We start from the raw sequence: 19,409 nt of genomic DNA, 5'->3' as shown, positions 1-19,409 counted from the left end.
ATGGGACCAATATTATTACATATAAATCACCACTAATTATAACAGAATAAGACATTGCAACCATGTACCTTGTAGATGACATCATTGTTGATGCATACATCAGAGAGATCATTACTAGATGGACTCCTGACCAACATTTTCTGTATCAAAGAACACATAGTGAAATGATAAGTAATGCAAATTTTCTTATTCTGAGTCTCAGGAAAAGCTTTAAGACTCAGACCGGACCAAAAAGTGAAAATGACAAATCATATATGCCAATCAAAAGCTCTTAAACTCGTAAACACTGCCATGCGAGCGTTATGCATTTGCAAACAGGCATCATATTCCCCTCTGAAAAAAAATCTAAAAATTAGCGAAGGGTTGCTAAGTCACCACCAAAGTCTGAGGCGCCCAGTTCGGAGTTAAAGGTCTTTCATATAAAAGAATTCTAAAGTGATTTTTCAAGGCGAGTCTGCATGACGGTTCCATCACTTGACTTTAAGAAGCAGTAAATACAGCATAATGTTCTTGGGCATAGGAATTCACATTAAAATAAAAAATATAATAAAAAATTTTATTATTTAAGAAAAAAATGAAAAAATTATTGAAAAAAAAAATCAGAATTCTAATTTTAATCTGGAGAATATCATGCCTGTTCATAGCTTACATATACAGGCCAAGTATTTTGCTTAAAGGGGAAGTTCACCCTCCCAGGCCCCCTAGAGTTCTCAGCCTTTGACCGCGCGATCGCGCCGATAATTGGCATGCAGGTTGTCTGGGATATAATCTACAAAATTCTATAGTAATTTTTTTCATGCGAATTGTTATTACATAATTATGCTAATTTATGCATAATTAGTATGCAAAATCATACTTTTTCCTCTAACTCCATAAATAAAGCTGCAAATGTTCTAATTTTTGGCATAGAAACTCTTTATGATGTTCTTAGCAAGTGTACATGAAAAATATTGTGATATCAGATCAATTTCTTATGTATTATATTGTTTTTCGCAATTTCTTATGTATTTTTGTTTTTTTGACCTTTTTTTTCATTGTTTTTTCAACGAAATTCATTGGGGACTCTTCTAAGATCATAAACAGCATAAATACATACATTTAGGCCAGCAAAACTAAAAATAAACATACATTTATGATTTCTGGTTCAAAACATTATTTACATTGACTTTGTACACAAAATCACGTTTTTGAGCAATTTTTGGTCTGACATGCACTTACATAACATAACGTTGCATATCCTCGAAACCACATACCTGGGTGACACAAAATTGGTCTCAAAAGTTGCGCAAGACTTCAAAGTAAAAATTCAGCTAGCAGCGCAGTCGAAAAATTTTGCACTGCAAAAATATCGCGCTACTCGTTGAGGGGGGGCCTCCGAGCGCCCCCCCCCCCCCCCCCGGCAGATTGCTAGATAGGTTTAATCAGTTGGTCAATTCAACTGTTTTAGTTCTTGGTAGAAAATTTGTTAAACATAATTTCATTGAATGAAATACAAAAGAACAAGTGGGGATATGACATCTTCAGTTTGCTCATTGAATATTCATGATATGCCTAGAACTGTTTCACCGGAATAATGCAAGTCTTTAAAATTCAATAACTTTGTTATTTGTTATCCGATTTTGATCAAATTTCAGCATTTTGCTTTGTAAATTTTACTCTATTTTTTTAGATATAAATATTTCTAGCCTGGACCATCCATTAAAGCCTGTGTATAGCTTTGGTAAAGGGTCAATAATGTGATTGATAATCGAATATCATCTAATATGACAGTCTTACTGAAGCGTAGAGACCGTTAGATATTTTTCCAACTGCACTTCTCTGAGAAAATTTCAAATATTCAAATCTTGGATATATAGCGCCCTCTCTCGGCGATGCTTGTTTTAAATTTAAAAATGGCTATTCAAGCACTTATCTTATAAATTTAGTGATTAGATATCCAAAAGTTACAGACAAAGAACATATCTTGAAAGTTTCAGCCCATTCCATGATTTGGAATAGGATTTAATTGAAAGACAAAAACACACAGATATTTTTATTTGATCGGGTGACCCGATCAAGTTAAATTTCCATGTAAAATCGCAAAATTTATCCTGTAAAACACATTTTCATTTCATATCCTCCACATAACTGTTATAGGGCATATCCATTCATATTAGCTAGCAATGAATTGGAATAGTGATAGGTGCATTTTGGTGGATTTACCAAAACTATACACAAGCTTTAAGGATAGGCTAGAATCTTTCTTTATAGCTTCCTGATTCACAATCAATAATTAAAAAAATTAAGTGTTCAAGGGGCCTTCTATTTTAGAATAATGAAAACATTAGAGAGATAAGACACTAAATATTATCAAAATATTTTCAAAAAGAATAAATGAATATTGTAAATGTGACTTTTGCTTCAGATTTTCGAAGCTTAAATGATACATCTACTAACCTTGTGCTTGACTTTGTGATTCCCTGGCCACTGTTTAGACATTTTACAGATTTCAATCTTGCCTGATTTATCACTCACTGCAAGACAGTTTAACCATTCAGAGTAAGTCACATCCTAATGGGATAAAAAAAGAATGCATTAACTTGTTAGTGTTAAATCATTAATTCAATCATATTTTGATTATGAAACGTACACTGAAACTGAGGCAATAATGGCAATCATTAATTCCCAAATTAGTAGTATCATGATTTGCGAGGGCACGCAACAGAATTACTGCGATGGAATAACATTTGTCATAAGAGAGTCTTACACATAAACTTAAACATTGACCTGAAAATGGCTTTTGACCTTATCATGTGACCTCTGACTGCACCATAACATGCAGGTCTCCCAAGTACATCTACTATCCAAGTTGGGTTGAAAAGTGACTTTAAACAGACCAACAGACTCGAGGACCAACAGGAAAGTGATTACTTTGTCTCTGCTGAACTTCATTCAGGCTAGACAAATTTAAATATGTTTTGACTGCAAACTAAATCATCCTATGCATGATTTTCTTTGTGTTTCTTCTTCTCCTAATTATCAATAATATTGTTATTTTTGTTATTGTTCTTCTTATTATAATAATATCTTCTTCATTTGTAATTACAAAGCACAATTATAATTATTCTTTGAACAGTGGTAATGTAGTTGAATAGAAGTGTCAATGGAAAAGCTATGTCATGATTTTCTATAGGAACAACATACAGGAAATTTAAACTCATTACAAGTTACGTACAGAAATATTGGAATGGTCTGCAGACTTATATCCACAATATAATTTTCACTTCATTTCATTTATTTCCACAAAATTAAAATATATACAAAGCAATAAACAAATACATCTTAAAATAGTGGTGGACCGCATAAAAGCTCATCAGGCTTGTTTGGATGTCCCAAAATTAGAATATCTCTCTACATCAATACACAAAACACTAAATTAAAGAAAATTGGGATACTCACAGTGACATAACACTGTTGAGAAAATATCTGGGCTGGATTATTGGCAGATCCTTCTTGAAGAACTCTATAAATAACAAAGATTTCAAATTAATCATATAAAACACTTTGAACAAAGACCTGAAATTAATCATAATGCTTTATAATAATAATGTGACTTATAAAGTGCCAAATCCACTCTGTTGAGTGCTGAAGGGTGCCTTATGTAACAAAGATTTAAGGTTAATTATATAAAACACTTTAAACAAAGATCTGAAATCAGTCGCATAAAACACCATAAATTACAAACAAGGCAAAAGCGATTTTGCGTCTAGCCCACTTAAAAAAATAAACGGAAATATCATGATTTGCGAAGGCACGCAACAGAATTGTGTCGAAACTTCATTGTAAAATAACTGGGATGGAATAACAATTTAACGTTGACCTGAAAATGACCTTTGACCTTATCATGTGACCTCCAGCTGCAGCATAACATGCAGGTCCCCCAAGTCCATCTACCATCTAAGTTTGGTTGAAAAGCGACCGGTTGCGGAGTTAGGTGTCATAAAAGAGTCTTGAATGTAAACTTAAACGTTAACCTGAAAATGACCTTTGACCTTACCATGTGACCTCCGACTGCAGCATAACATGCAGGTCCCTCAAGTCCATCTTCAATCCAAGTTTGGTTGAAAAGCAACTTACTTGATTATTATTATGTCCAAGTTTCATGAATCAGATCCAAAAACTTTTAAAGTTTTGATTGTAATTCAATAGATACCCCGAAATCGGCCAAAGTTCATTGACCCTAAATGAACTTTGACCTTGGTCATGTGACATGAAACTCTAATAGGATGTTCAGTAATACTTGATTAACCTTATGGCCAAGTTTTATGAACTAGGTCCATATACTTTCTAAGTTATGATGTCATTTCAAAAACTTAACCTCAGGTTAAGATTTGATGTTGACGCCGTCGCAAAAGCGGCGCCTATAGTCTCACTCTGCTTTGCAGATGAGACAACAATTAATATGAAGAATTATTTTAAAAACATTCCCATGACCCTAAATAACCTTTGACCATGTCTTGACCACATGACCAGACACTCATGCAAAATGATCAGTGATACTTGAGTACCCTTGAGTTTAAGTTTCACATGAGTTATGATGTGATTTTAAAATTTAACCATGGGGCCAGTCGAGTAATTTCAAATCAAATCTAGCAATGCGTCTGCTCATAATATCTGACCAGAGGCAGTTAAATGAAAATATCATTACAAAAGCATATTTCCTGTTGTATCTGGCCAGTAAGTCTGTAGTTGGGTAGGAATCTTTCGTCAACAATCTGCAAGACAAATCCAATGAAGAACATGTCTAACATATTTCATCCTTGCTGCATCAAAGTCACTTTAAAGTAAATGTGTTGGATAATCCTCCATCTCTTGAAATTCTTTTGATTTGCCCTTTATTCAATTGGGGACCAGTTCTTTTAAGAAAGAAATTGAATTTCTTTACAAAGAATTATAAGTTTCTTTATAAAGAGAATATCCTTACATTCTTGGCAGGGAGACATCCTCTTTAGTAAGAACTGCATTATACTGAGAAAGCCATTGACAAGTTTGTGGAGGACTGCGAAATAAACGACTGCATATAGGTATCCCTGGTTGATGAATATCCCAGAATTCCATCATCCTATTGCGGCTACTGCTGCACATGAAACTGTTGTCTACAACCAATCATAAATGATATACATTCAATCTTTACTCATCCTATTTCTACAAGTGATACACATACTACTGCATTGAATCAATATTTCCTCGTAATGATTCTTTAATTAAAGTTCAATCTTATTCCATCAGCATCTCACCATATTTCTCAGAGAGTAAAAACTGTTTTATACACACAAAAACACTGATATGCCACAGCTTTTGATAGTAATGTGATTACTTCAAATGCTGTGAAATAAAGTGCCAAAAGTATCAAAGTTGTGTCTGTACTTGCAGACTTAGCAATTTACCCCTTAAAACAGTTCATATTAGAATAAGGAAAGAGTACCTTCTATATTTTCTTTTATTGCATTGCCATATGAGAAACATTATTTCTCCTACACAAATGGTAATGAATTGAAAGATTACCAGCAGGGCAGAATGAGATAGTCAAAACAGGTCCATTATGAGCAGTGAAGACTTGAATTGGATGAAGAATGATTGAGTCATCTATCTTTGATTGTCTCACCAGGAACGATGATTGATATTCTACATTCCATATGGCAATTGCTCCTATTAAAAAAAAGATTGTTATAAAGAAGAAATTAATCACTAGCTAGCATTTCCTCTATCAAAAATCTTTGATAAAAAAGGTTCTCTTCAACACCATAAATGTGATGAAGTATATATATAGAGAAGGGATACAAAATGGCTGCTATTTTATAATGACATCAATAACACTATTTACATTTCATAATTATAATTTTTTACCTTTATTAACAACAGTCGTTTATTTGATGTGATGCTATTTATGGTTGAAATAATGTCACAAATTTAAAAACAAGTGGAATGCCTCTGGCCGTCTCACCTGCATCACGCGGTTCAACATAGCAGCACTTTGAAAACTACTATAACTCGCACAAGATGTTCAGTGATACTTGGTTACTCTTATTTCCACGTTTTATGAACTAGACCAATACACTTACAGAGATAGGATGGTATCCCAATGTGGCCAAAGTTCATTGACCTCACATGACATTCGACCTTGATCATGTGACCTGAAACTTGCACAGGATATTCAGTGACACTTGATTACTCTTATGTGTAAGTTTCAAAAGTCAGATCAATAAACTTGCAAAGTTATGATGGTAATTCAACAAATACCCCCAATCGAAACAAGCTCTGACAATGACATTCATACACCTTATAGGTATACCTTCATCAAGCAAGGAAGTGACTCCCAAAAACACTCAATCAGTACAAATTATGGTCATAAATTTGAGATTGGCACCAAATCCTTGAACATGGAGAATGAAAAATGTGGAACATGTCACAAGGAAGTAGGCATGTCAACTGTAATACAATGTGATATATGCAAGACATACTAACATTACATATGTGGAGGTGTGACAAAAGAATTGTTTGCTATCATCACTAAATATGGTACACAAGGATCTTGTGAAATCCATTGGCACTGTAAGATTTGCAAAAAAATATACTAAGGCTATGTTTGGAGAGATGATTGATCGCAGAAGAAGGCAAGACAAGTTAGAGAATGAAATGAGGGATATAAAAAAAAATCTCTAGTCTAGATGTGGAAGTGTCTAAGCTCAGTGTTGAGTGATAAACTGAATGAGATAGTGAAGTAGCTATTGAACAGGGCAAAAGACAATTAAACTTGGTTGTAAGCAACCTATCAGAGGCCACACCCAACAGCACACAGAGAATAGTCCAAAAAGCAGTTGGAGATCTACATGTATTCCAGACCAAGCTTCAAGTCGAGCCAAGTGAAGTGGTCACCATAGACAAGATACTGACGCAAAGACGGAACTTGGTCAAAGTACAACTGAAAACAAAGTTGGCGAAGAGAACAAATCCTCTGAAAGGTGATACTGTACATGAACTACCAACAAAGGCAAATGAAAGTATAATAAATTTAATTTTTTGAAGAATAGTAAACTTTATACCTAACCAAAGATTTGCATTCTACTATCTATGTAAAGTGAGTTCAAAAACATACACAAATACAAATTCAGGGGAAACTTTCATACCCTTATTGGCATAATCAATTAATGAAAATATTCAGTTATTTTTTGAAAATTTTTCTATACAGTCTTGTAGTTTACATCCAGCTCTACACGTGTGCAAATATTCGCGACAATCAGCGGCCGAGATCTGAAGGGGGAGTCAAATTGACCCCCCCCTTTGTATATCCTGGTCTGAAATAGACCAATTATTAAAAAAGAGGGAAAAACAATTTATATACTTTATCAATTAAGGGGTCATTTCAAAAACTTACCCGATGAAAAGCCAGCAGCTAATTTAGGATGTGGTTTTCTTTGTTGCCAATCAAGACATAAGCATTGCCCAAATGAACTGTCTGCATTCTTCTTCTCCATGCCTGGTGACAGCACTAGACTTGGGACAGGTTTACACACTACTGTTGGGAAATATAACCATTACAGGTTTACAAACTATTGTTGGGAAATAAACCATTACAGGTTTACAAACTATTGGGAAATATAACCATTACAGGTTTACAAACTATTGTTGGGAAATAAACCATTACAGGTTTACAAACTATTGGGAAATATAACCATTACAGGTTTACAAACTATTGTTGGGAAATATAACCATTACAGGTTTACACACTATTGGGAAATATAAACATAATAAGATAAGTGTAAGATTCTATGTAAATTGTCTCTGACAGCCCTCATATCATCTACAATGCATGAGTGATATACTAAGAATTTGATCTCAAATCAAAGAAAAGGTTTTAATCTTCATCAAATTATATTTGATTATTTTCTATTTCTGAGAATGGGTTTCATTTATTTTCTAGGACACACTCTGTGTGTGTATGTACCTTTGTTTTGTAGATGAGAATTCATTTGATCTTCAGGTGGATGAGGTATACTATAAATCAACACACTTCCATTTGAACATGCTGCTGAAAGAAGACCAAGTCGTTGATCAAACCTATCATCTCCTTTGGATTCCACTAGACTAGGATCATCATAGCAGCCAGATGGACACCATTTTAGTTCATTAACCCTCCCAGCATCATGTAAAATACACAACTTCAATTCAGGTTTCTCCCTGCCGAACAACAAGAGATAAAAAACAAATTAATGTTGCTTATAACCAAGGCTCGACATTAGCGGTGGCCCGGGGCCACCAAAAATTCATCTCGGGCAACCATTATTGAAAAAATGTTAAGTTTTGGTGGCCCGAATCGGGCAACCAATAATTTTCAAAGTAGCGCAATTTTTCTCCCGATTTTGCATGCATTTATCAACTTTCTACAGTTCAAATTGCAAGTCAATTCGTCATGCGCCTTTTTTGTTAATCTACACACAAATACACACACACACAAAGATTGCACAGTCATGACAGTATGTAGGCCTACCGCTAGCATACAGTAACTATTATTCAGACAGCCGGCACCGGCTGTCTGGCTGAGCTTTGCATGCATGCGTGAAACCACTGCAGCTGGCTGTGTGCTAGCAGACTATTCAGACTCAGGGAGCTGCGATGCGAAATGTTACTGCTAAGAAATCTTCCCCAGAACTTTGAAAATCTATGTCAAAGTCACATTTTACACCAATGAAATGCCCTTCTACAGTCCATATTACTGAAACCTGATAATTTGCAAGCATTAAAAGGAGGAATTATGACCTCTCTTTTGACTCAAAAAGACCAATTTCCAAATGCATTAATACACATAAAACACGCAGGTGAGTACATCACAGTCCCACATGTGCATTTGTATGTATGTTGATATTTGGTTTATTTTCGAAGCTGTCTTGAATAGACAGTTTCTTTCTTTCTTGTTTATAAATGACTTCTTAAACCACTCTTAAGGAAGTAAATATTTTGAGAAGGCATTTTATTGATATGAAATGTGAATTTTTTCCATCATTTTGTCAAATATAGGAAGGAATTTTCTCACTGTTTTTTTCCAGATAACTTGCTGTTTTCTTATATTTTCTGTCATTTTTTATAGTGATTAAACCATTAATACCCCTTCCCATTGAATATGCCTGATTAAAGAACATGTTTCTACTGAATAATGATAATAATTTTCCCCATTTTTTCTGATAATTTTGTCTTATTCATTTTTCTTACATTTTCTTTTGTTTTTTTCTCAATTTTTTTTTCCTGTTCTTTGTTTTTCATTACTTCATTTTTTTATTTGTCTTACATGTATTTCACTTATTCATTTTTACAATTTTTGTGTTTTTTTCAATATACTATTCTATAAATTATTTTTGTTTATTTCCCCCTGTTATACATTGTTCTAATTCTGCAGCATATTTTCTGTGATTTTCTCCTGCTATTATATGCTGGAAAAGAGAAAATAAACTGGATTTGGGGCCTGCATAATCTAGGTTTTACGATCAAAAAGGAAGGAAAAATCATTGTTTTGTAAATCAATCTGAGTTTGCTATATGCACTATTTATTTACTTTACCATTATGAGTGTGTGTCTATACAGAGATTAAAAGTCCACACAACCTGGGAACAATACAATTCTTTTATTCTCTTTCAATCATTTCATATTCACAATGATAGAACAATTTATATATTACCACAAAATAAGCAAAGTAAAATAACAGCAAGCACGATTTACATACAAGATATACAAAGAATATTGGTACGTGGTAATGACTGCAGAATATTTCAGTTTGTTTTATTCATTTTTAATTAATGTTTTTCTTTATATTTTTGGGGCCACCAAACTTTACTAATGGGCCACCAAAAAAAATTATTTGAAGGTTTTGGTAGCCCGAACGGGCCACCACTAAAAAAAGTTAATGTGGAGCCTTGGAATAAGGACATCAAAGATCAATGTTATAATACATTCTTTTTACTTTCTATGGATTCAAAAGTAGAAAACAAGAGCATGAGAAATTGCATAAAACGGCTGGCTGGACAGTCTTGACCTATTTAGTTGGAACTACGAGTTCCCTGATCAAAGCCTATGGAAGTTACAGAATTCAGTATCATCATCACCATCTTTGAAAGTACAGTCTGCCAGGTTAGTGTACAATGTACTTGTAGAGTTGTGCAGGAGCATATACATTGCTGTGAAAGATCTACTCTATGTGTGGTTAAAAAGAAAAAGCAGTCTTAATAGCAGTTTTTCTGCACCTCAGTCTTGAAGCTGGCTACTGAACAAGCATGTAGTTAATCATGATATAAACATACAAACACACCTTTCATTGTGAAGTGGTCCAAACCCCCATATCTGAATACAACTCGAACCTGTGTAACTTGGTAAAGTTTGTTGATGCTTGAATTCATTGTTATATGGGCTGAAAGCAGCATACTGACAAGCATTATCCTCACTTAATGGCACAGGGCACCATGCAATACTTCGTACAGTGCCTCCAATGTTAAATGCAAAGTATGTTAGATGACCATCTGTAGGAAAGACATTTTAAGAAAGTGCTCAGTATACAACATAAATCAATACCATTCATTACCTAATGTAACTTCGTTTCTTTTGATTTGTATCAGAACAATAAATCACAGCCATTACAGTTATGTGAGTGATGACATATTTTAATATGCACTATACAATTGTAATGATGATATACTTTCAGAGTGTATAAAGGTACATGTATTCCCTTGCACTTTAATTTCTTAATTACTTTGAATCACATCTGTCTAGAATAAATGATGAACATAAAGTTACTGGTGATTTCAATAATGAGTTAATTAACTCCTATATTTCTCCTGATGTCATCAAATTTACAGATATATTGGCATCCTTCTCTTTTGCAACTCTGATACTTAAACCAACAAAAGTAACCAGTTACTCAGCTAGATTAATAGATAACATACTTACAAATAGACCTGAAAAATTTTGAGCTTTGGAATGATTGTCACAGATATAAGTGATCATTTGACACTATATGCATATTTTTATTTTGACAATTTATCAGTGAAAATACTTCAAACAAGAAAAGACAACTAACAAGTGGGACGCCTCTGGCAGTCTCGCCTGCATTATGCGAATCGATATAGCAGCAGTGTTGACTTTGGAAACAGCTTTTAAATAATTCTTCACAAAAGAAAACACTCATATGATAATAAAATACTATGTCGATTGACCCAACATGAACTTTGACCATGATCATGTGACCTAAGACAGGTGCAAAATAATTATTCATAGTTGTCTATACTATGTTTCACGAACTAGATCCATAAACGTTCAAATTTATGATGCCAATTCAACAAATACCCCCAATACTGCCAAAGTTCATTGACCCTAAATGACATTTGATTTCGGTCATGTGACCAAAATCAAGCACAAGATATTCAGGGATACATGGTTAATCTTATGTCCCAAGTTTCATGAACTAGATCTATAAGCTTGAAAGTTATGATGATGATTCCACAAATACCCCCAACATCATCAAAGTTTGTTGACCCTAAATGACCTTTGACCTTGGTCATGTGAGCTGAAACTGGCACATGAAATTCAGGGATACTTAATTGCTCTTATGTTTAAGTTTCATGAACTAGATCCATAAAATGACAAAGTTATGACAATTCCATAAATACCCCCAACATGGTCAAAGTTCATTGACCCTAAGTGACCTTTGACCTTGGTCATGTGACCTGAAACTCAGGCAGTATCTTCAGTGATACACTATCAACAATATGTTCAAGTTTCATGAGCTACGTCCATATACTTTAGAAGTTATGACATTAAAAAAACTTAACCTTGGTTAAGATTTCGATATTGATTCCCCCAACATGGTGTAAGTTCATTGACCCTAAATGATCTTTAACCTTGGTCATGAGACCTGAACCTCAGGCAGGATGTTCAGTGATACTTGATTACCTTTATGTCAAAGTTTCATGAACTAGGTTCATATACTTTCTAAGTTATGATGACATTTCAAAAACTTAACCTTGGTAAAGATTTCAATGTTGACGATGCCGCCATTGGAAAAGCGGCGCCTATAGTCTATGCAGGCGAGACCAGATGATGCAAATCTTTCTACATTTTGTGATAAGCTTGAAGAAATTTACTGGGAGAGAAACCTAGTTGATGACAATCTTAATGTTTGCTTCAGTATATTTATGAAATAGTTTATTGATACTTACAATGAATCTTTTCCTTGCATGGAAAATCAGGTTAAATGTAAATAGATTAACCATGATTTGATAATGAATTTTAAAAATTGTGCAAGAAGAAATACTTATTTTATCAAAAATACCTCAAGAATCCATCACCTTATATAAATGTATATATAAATTATGAAAACATGGCTACAAATGAAGTACATAATAGAAAACATAATTATTATTTTAACAAATTTAATGATGTAAAAAATGATGTCAAATCAACATGAAATGTTATCAATGAATTATTCAATAGAACCCACGGTAAAGTGCAATGTGACCTCATTGAAAGCAATGGTCTAGCGATTTCCGACACGCAGAGTAAATTGTTAATTCTTTCATTAGCTATTTTTCATCAATAGGTTCCGACATTGCTAACAATTTGCCTAATTACTATCCACTTCAGTCATCTGTTACAAGGAAATTACATGAACTGTCTGTTTTTAAAACAGAATATTTGCATTACGTGGGCTGATGATGTCATATCTCCACTTTCCATTTTTTTATGTTATTACATAAAATTAAATTTTTTTTCATTATTTCATACTTGTGTGAATAAGATGTCTCCCTTATGATGAAATAAATTGCAGCAATAAATATATAATGCACTAAATCATTTCTAAATCCAATGTTTCTTGTTCTTGGAGGACAAAAATTGAATAAACCTAATTTCATATAATAAAATACAAAAGAACAATTGAGGATGTGACATCGTCAGCCCATCTAGTGAATATTCATGTGTTTTCGCTGTTTTCACAAAATATTGCTTAACATTAAAATTCAATATCTTTGTTATGTTATCCAATTTTGATGAAATTTTCAGCATTTTGCTCAGTAAATTCTATTCTATTCATTAAAGCTATACATACTTTCAGCTCGGACCATTCCTTTAAACTACTTAATAGAGGCCACTACATGATACCATGACCAGCTATCCATGTAACAGAAATCACAGAAAATACAAAGCTCTAGGCCAAAACATGGGTGGGATAATGAATTGCTACCTTTTTTCTAAGAACTATCCCATACTTTCAGGTGCACTATAACAATGGCAATGAAGATAAACTTTCAGTTGCATTATACAACGTAAAGATGACATACCTTTTACACCATTTTTGGTGTCACGTTTGATCTCAGTTGCACTATATAATGGCAATAACAAACTTTCTACATCTTTCTTAGTGCCATCTTGAATTACTTTTCCAAGGCTCTCAGAAGTCAAGTCATCAGGTCTAAGTAGAAAAAAAAGGCCAGATTACTATTAACAATAAGCCAAATTATTACTTTCGAAATGATCAGAATAAAGCATTCATTTCATAACTCAGATGAAGAAATTCACTGAATAAATTCTCAACACACAGATAGTGAAAAAATGTTTCCCCAGTTTGTGATTATTTCCCTCATCAGAATGATCGTATAATTAATTGCAAAAATAAAACTTGGGCTCAAAATTTCAGAATATAACACATTACCCAATATGCAAAGCAATACAAAATAAGTGGAGTGCCTCTTATGTCAACCCTACAGACAAAATAAAGCCGAGAGCAATTGCCCAACCAGAACAAATGTTGTTTCACTGATATAACACTTGCCTATTGTATTTGTTAAAGTTATGATAAATCATTAATAATTCTCGGTTTTGTTTTTTCCTGGGACACACTGTAGAACAGACATGAATGGTCTGAGCTTGAGACCAAGCGGTTACAGAATTCATGTCTTACAAATACCATACCAGTACCTTAAAGAGTGCTTCTGTACTTCATAGCCATAGCATGTCACAGAGAGTGGAGGCTGCTTCAGTACAATTTACTGCTCTGCTTAGTATAACAGGCAATGGGATGGTACACAAGTAATCTCAATATGATTTCGTTTTGTCTTCAATTACTGTTGTTATAAAACTAGAAAAGATACTAAAAGCAGGTTTGTCTACTACAACTTTAATTCATCTCTTTATCATATCAAAGCAAACATAAACAAATCAGCGTAAGAAGTAGAGGTAGAATTAGTTGTAGCAGTAGTGGTAGTACATCACGGAAATGCCTGAAGTCACCCTCGAAATCACCCCAAATCATGCTTTCGGGGGCAACATAAAATCTGGAAGTCGCCCCCGAAATAATTGCTGAACAATAACAATTCAGTGGGCCCCTAGTGCTACATACTCGAGCACAAAAAAGCATTTGAAAGAGCCCCCAATATACAAAAAGTAGCCCCTGAAAGATAGAAATGGAGCCCCAAAAATTATAAAAACTAGGCAAACGCCAAGCGTTGTCTCGCCTGCATATTGCAGTCATGAAGAGAATGTATGTCAAAACTATGCTATATGACTTCCGAGGCTGTCAGCAGTTTAGGGGGTGAATTGTGGTTCTGACAGTTTACATATGCATAATGCTATAGGCCTACTTTATCCCTAGGAAATGAGATAACACTAAGAATGCTGTTAATACTATGAAGCTATAATGATTTCCATGGAAGTAAGGAAATGAATGTTAGTGAAAAAGAATGTAATTCATAATAATGTGAGTGAAAAATTTGACAGCTTTTCTATTGTACCTTTGGCAAATTTGTGTGAATATTATAAATGGTGCCAAGAACTATAGCTCATTAAATAAATAACAACAGCTTTTAAAGAATAAACAAGTAAAATACAAAATCTGGTTCAAGTATAGAGAGTACTGAGTTCTGAAGTAAAATGTTCATTGACCTTTGACCTTAATCAAATTCAACTCACATTCAAACTTGACCTGCACCTTCAAAAGATGGACCTCTTGTATGAATTTGGCAATCCTACCTCGAAGCTGTAGAAAGGTATTGGGTGTACAACACAGCACAGTGCCAGTCATGGAAAGTTCATTGACCTTTGACCTCATTCAAATTCGACTCATATTCGAACTTGACCTGTGCCTTCAGGAGATGGACCTCTGGTATGAATTTGGTGATCCCACCTCGAAGCTGTAGAAAGTTATTGGGTGTACAACACAGCACAGTGCCAGTCATGGAAAGTTCATTGACCTTTGACCTTTAGCCTTATTCAAATTCGACTCATATTCGAACTTGACCTGTGCCTTCAGGAGATGAACCTCTGGTATGAATTTGGTGATCCCACCTCCAAGCTATAGAAAGTTATTGGGTGTACAACACAGCACAGTGCCAGTCATGAAAAGTTCATTGACCTTTGACCTTATTCAAATTCGACTCATATTCGAACTTGACCAGTGCCTTCAGGAGATGGACCTCTGGTCTGAAATTGGTGATCCCACATCGCTACGCAGGCGAAACAAAAATGAAAATGGAGCCCCCGAAAAAAAAAATTCCCTGGTGGGCAGGTCCAAGCTATTGTCCCCTCTGAGGCCAAAATTAAATCTTTGCCTAAATCTAACATATTGTATATCATTTTAGAGCTTATACTCTGAAGTTTTTTGCCCTATATTTTCTTTCTTCTGAAAACGTAAAGTTAATGAATGCCAAGGTCACGATTGCAAGAAATCATTAATTAGTGTGACGTACGGGACATCACAATTTTTTATCTGCAGATAATGCGAATTATATATTTGAAAATATTTCTGTGGGGACTTGTTGTGCTAAGTTCATGCAAACATTTGAGAAAAAAAAAGGATTTTGAAAACTAATTAAGTTAATTATCTGGTGTCCAACAGGCAGTGTCCCGTACGTCACGATTTAGCATGTTTTTTTAGATTCTAATTAAGAAAAAGTTGAACAGTTTTCTTCAAACTTTGGAGAGTTCTAATTTATATTACTATACACCCAAAAATTTACTGAATTAATTTCATGTTTAATCATATCAGCTAATTAAGTTTTGTGACGTACGGGACAAATGTGTGACGTACGGGACACACCATAGGATTTCTATGTAATTTTAATTAGGGTTATTTTTAATAAGGAGCAAAGATAATGTAAATTGAGATAAATAATACTATATCAGTGGTTGAATATTAGTAAAAGGCTGATAAAAAAGTTAAAATTTGTTATAAATAACATTAATTAGTATTAATTAGTTGTGTTATTAATTAAATCTTTCATAATTATAAGGTCATAAAAGTTTTTATGTTTTGTTTAATCATATATTATAATAGAAATATATATAAATCATAATAATCCATGTAAAACTTACTTACTTTGGTTTACATCCAGTAATGATAAATTTTGATGAAATTTCAATTTCCCCATTCGTTTAACAATGGAACTATGTGCACTACAGCTTTCGTAATATTTATACGGTTGTAAAGTGTTTATGTTTTGTTTCAGTGTGTGCTATTTAAGAAATATATATCAATCATGATAATCCATGTAAAACTTAACTTACTTTGGTTTGCATCAAGTTAATTATAAATTTTCATGAAATTTCACTTTCCCCATTCGTTTTACACATGGACAAATGTCCCCTACGTCACATGTTCCGTACGTCACAGCGCGGTTGTTTATATTTTGAGCTATTACATAATAACACCAATGAGTTCTATCATTTCATTCATGGCTAATGAAACTTGATAAGATACAAGATGAAAACATGATAATGAAAGATTTCCAGCTTATTCCAATTCACAGAGTTTTAATGACAAACTTTTTTTCTAAAAAAATCAACTTTCGTCTGGTCCTGTACGTCACGGTGCATATTAATTAAAATATTACATCGTTAATGAAAATGTAGATCACTAATTTTTTTTCATGAATAAACTGGGCATGACTGGCCTTCCAAAATCCATAAAAGATTCTCTGTTGTGCATTTATTTTTTATGTTACACAACTTTAAAGTCTCTATTCCCGTACGTCACAAGTCAAATAGCTTGGACCTGCCATGTAGTACATAGAAAGAAATATGGTGAACCTCATGAAGTTGTACGAGTGGAAGTAGCACTATTACTGGTATAACTAGCACATCAATGATGTGGAGCTCATCTGGCATCTTGCAACGAAATTTAACACAATTTTAATTTCAGCCCAGTTGACACTGTAGTGAATTATAAATTGAGGATATAGAATTGAAATTGATGAAGAAATGACATAGAAGCATTTTTTGTGATCTATGAATACATTTGATATAAATTAAGCATAAATAACTTTCTAGTCAAAATTTCTTAAATCTGTGTAGAACCTTGGTAAACCTCATGTAGCTCTCAGATGAAACAAAAATAATCAAAATCAATTAACAACTAAATATTTTTTTTAGTTTTGAAAATATATGAATAAATTAGCATATTTAATGAATTTCAAAATTCTGTGTTGAAATTTTGTATCACTACCTCGAGCTATCATATTAAGCAAACAAAATAGAAATTGATCAACAAATGGAGAAGAATCTTTTTTGTGTGATTTATGAATAAATTTTGCATAAATAATTATCCAGACAAAATTTCAAAATTTGTGTACAAGTTTGGTGAACCTCATGCAGCTCTACCAGATGGAAGAAAAAAAATCAAAATCTGTCAACAAATAAAGAAGAGGCATTTTCGTGATTTATGAATAAATTTTGCATAAACTAGCATAAATAATTTTCTAGTGAAAATTTCAAAATTCTGTATAGAAGTTTTGTAAACCTCATGTAGTTCTACAAGATGGAAGAAAAAATAATCTAAATCAGTCAAGAAATAATGAAGAAGAGGCATTTTCTGTTATTTCTGAATAAATTTCACATAAATTAGCATACGTAATTTTCTACTGAAAATTTCAAAATTCTGTGTAAAAATATGGTGAACCTCATGAAGTTCTACCAGATGGAAGAAAAAAAATCAAAATCGGTCAACAATTAAAGAAGAAAAAGCATTTTATGTGAATTTTTAAAAATATGAATAAACTAATTTCGCATAAATTAGCACAAAAATTGTTCTAGTCAAAATTTTGAAATTCTGTGTAGAAATTTGGTGAACCTCATGAAGCTCTACCAGATGGAAGAAAAAAATCAAAATCAGTCAACAAATAAAGAAGAAGCACTTTATGTGAATTTTTTAAAATTTGCATAAATTAGCATTAAAATTGTTCTGGTCAAAATTTCAAAATTCTGTGTAGAAGTTTGGTGAACTTCATGAAGCTCTACCAGATGGAAGCAAAAAATTCAAAATCGGTCAACGAATAAAGAAGAAGAATTTTTTGTGAATTTTGAAAAATGCGCATAAATTAGCTTATTTAATGACTTTAAAAATTCTGTGTAGAAGTTTTGATTCCCCCACCTAGTGATATCATATAAAGCAAACAGAATTGAAATCGGACTTGAAATGGCGAAGAAGTAGCATTTTGAAATTGTGGACGGACGACAGACGACGGACAACGGACGCCACGCCACGGCATAAGCTCATCTTGCCCTTCGGGCCGGATGAGCTAAAAACAGAAGAAGTTGCAGCAGCAGCAATAACAGTAGAAGTATTAAGAGTAGAAGGAGGAGTAAGAGGAAGTAAGCATAAAAAATTACTTTTCTTGTTCACCTTTCTAGAATTTTGGGCCATGTAGATACCTTGCTCCTAAGACCAGGGAATAGTATTTCCTGCATCAAACATAATCTTTCACAGTGGCTGCAAAATATAAAGATTGAATTATTCGCATTGTTGTGGAAAACAACGGTGATGATAAAGTAATGATCCACCATATAGTTTATTGCCATGCAATATCAAAGTTGGCCAACTTGATTTAGTATAAAAAGGCATTATCGCTATACCACAAGTAGACTAGGATACACTCAAGAATGTGTCTGGCATCCATGCCCTTTTTACTTAAATAGAGCTTTTATCCTGTAGCATCAGACATAAGAGCCCCACTGACTCAAATTGGTAATTTGCTCCATTTTAGATTCCATTCACCCAAACATTGACCAAGTTTTTCACTGTACAAACCTATGAAATCACAATGCTAAGAAAAATACTAAGCTGGTAAACATTGAATTTGCACCAAGCTTGCATTGCTGTGTTCAGAAGATTATACATGTAAGCTTTTGATTGGTATATGATTTGTCAATTTCACTTTTGGGTCCAGTCTGGGTTATTAATACCATAATCATAATGTAGCTTTAATAATATTTTTTTTTAAATGTGATAATTCTGTAGTCAAGCAGCAATACATTTCAGCTCTCAGACAAAAAGTCTTAAAATTGTAAATACTTACTAGTAATATGACATCTTATGTAACTTTGCATTTCCTGAAAATAAA

General features: G+C 33.5%; 1 protein-coding gene across 3 annotated transcripts in view; it reads right to left on the bottom strand.

Moving 5' to 3' along the window:
* LOC121410061 (general transcription factor 3C polypeptide 2-like) overlaps window positions 1–19,409 on the bottom strand; it is a 48,066-nt gene that overhangs the window by 3,656 nt on the left and 25,001 nt on the right. For 2 of the 3 annotated variants that reach the window (XM_041601910.1, XM_041601912.1), the window contains 11 exons: window positions 19,365–19,398; window positions 18,692–18,778; window positions 13,359–13,489; window positions 10,337–10,544; window positions 7,985–8,217; window positions 7,415–7,555; window positions 5,545–5,688; window positions 4,964–5,135; window positions 3,439–3,502; window positions 2,437–2,550; window positions 69–140 (listed from right to left, as the gene is read on the bottom strand). In XM_041601910.1, coding sequence (XP_041457844.1) covers window positions 69–140; window positions 2,437–2,550; window positions 3,439–3,502; window positions 4,964–5,135; window positions 5,545–5,688; window positions 7,415–7,555; window positions 7,985–8,217; window positions 10,337–10,544; window positions 13,359–13,489; window positions 18,692–18,778; window positions 19,365–19,398 — 1,400 coding nt within the window. The remainder of the gene's footprint in view (window positions 1–68; window positions 141–2,436; window positions 2,551–3,438; window positions 3,503–4,963; window positions 5,136–5,544; window positions 5,689–7,414; window positions 7,556–7,984; window positions 8,218–10,336; window positions 10,545–13,358; window positions 13,490–18,691; window positions 18,779–19,364; window positions 19,399–19,409) is intronic. The other variant, XM_041601911.1, reaches the window with a different exon arrangement.

Source organism: Lytechinus variegatus, chromosome 3 (genome assembly GCF_018143015.1).
Source record: "Lytechinus variegatus isolate NC3 chromosome 3, Lvar_3.0, whole genome shotgun sequence".
In the NCBI taxonomy this organism is placed as follows: Eukaryota; Metazoa; Echinodermata; class Echinoidea; order Temnopleuroida; family Toxopneustidae; genus Lytechinus; species Lytechinus variegatus.
Note: the sequence above shows the minus strand (reverse complement) of the source record. Positions and strands in the feature narration are given on the sequence as shown.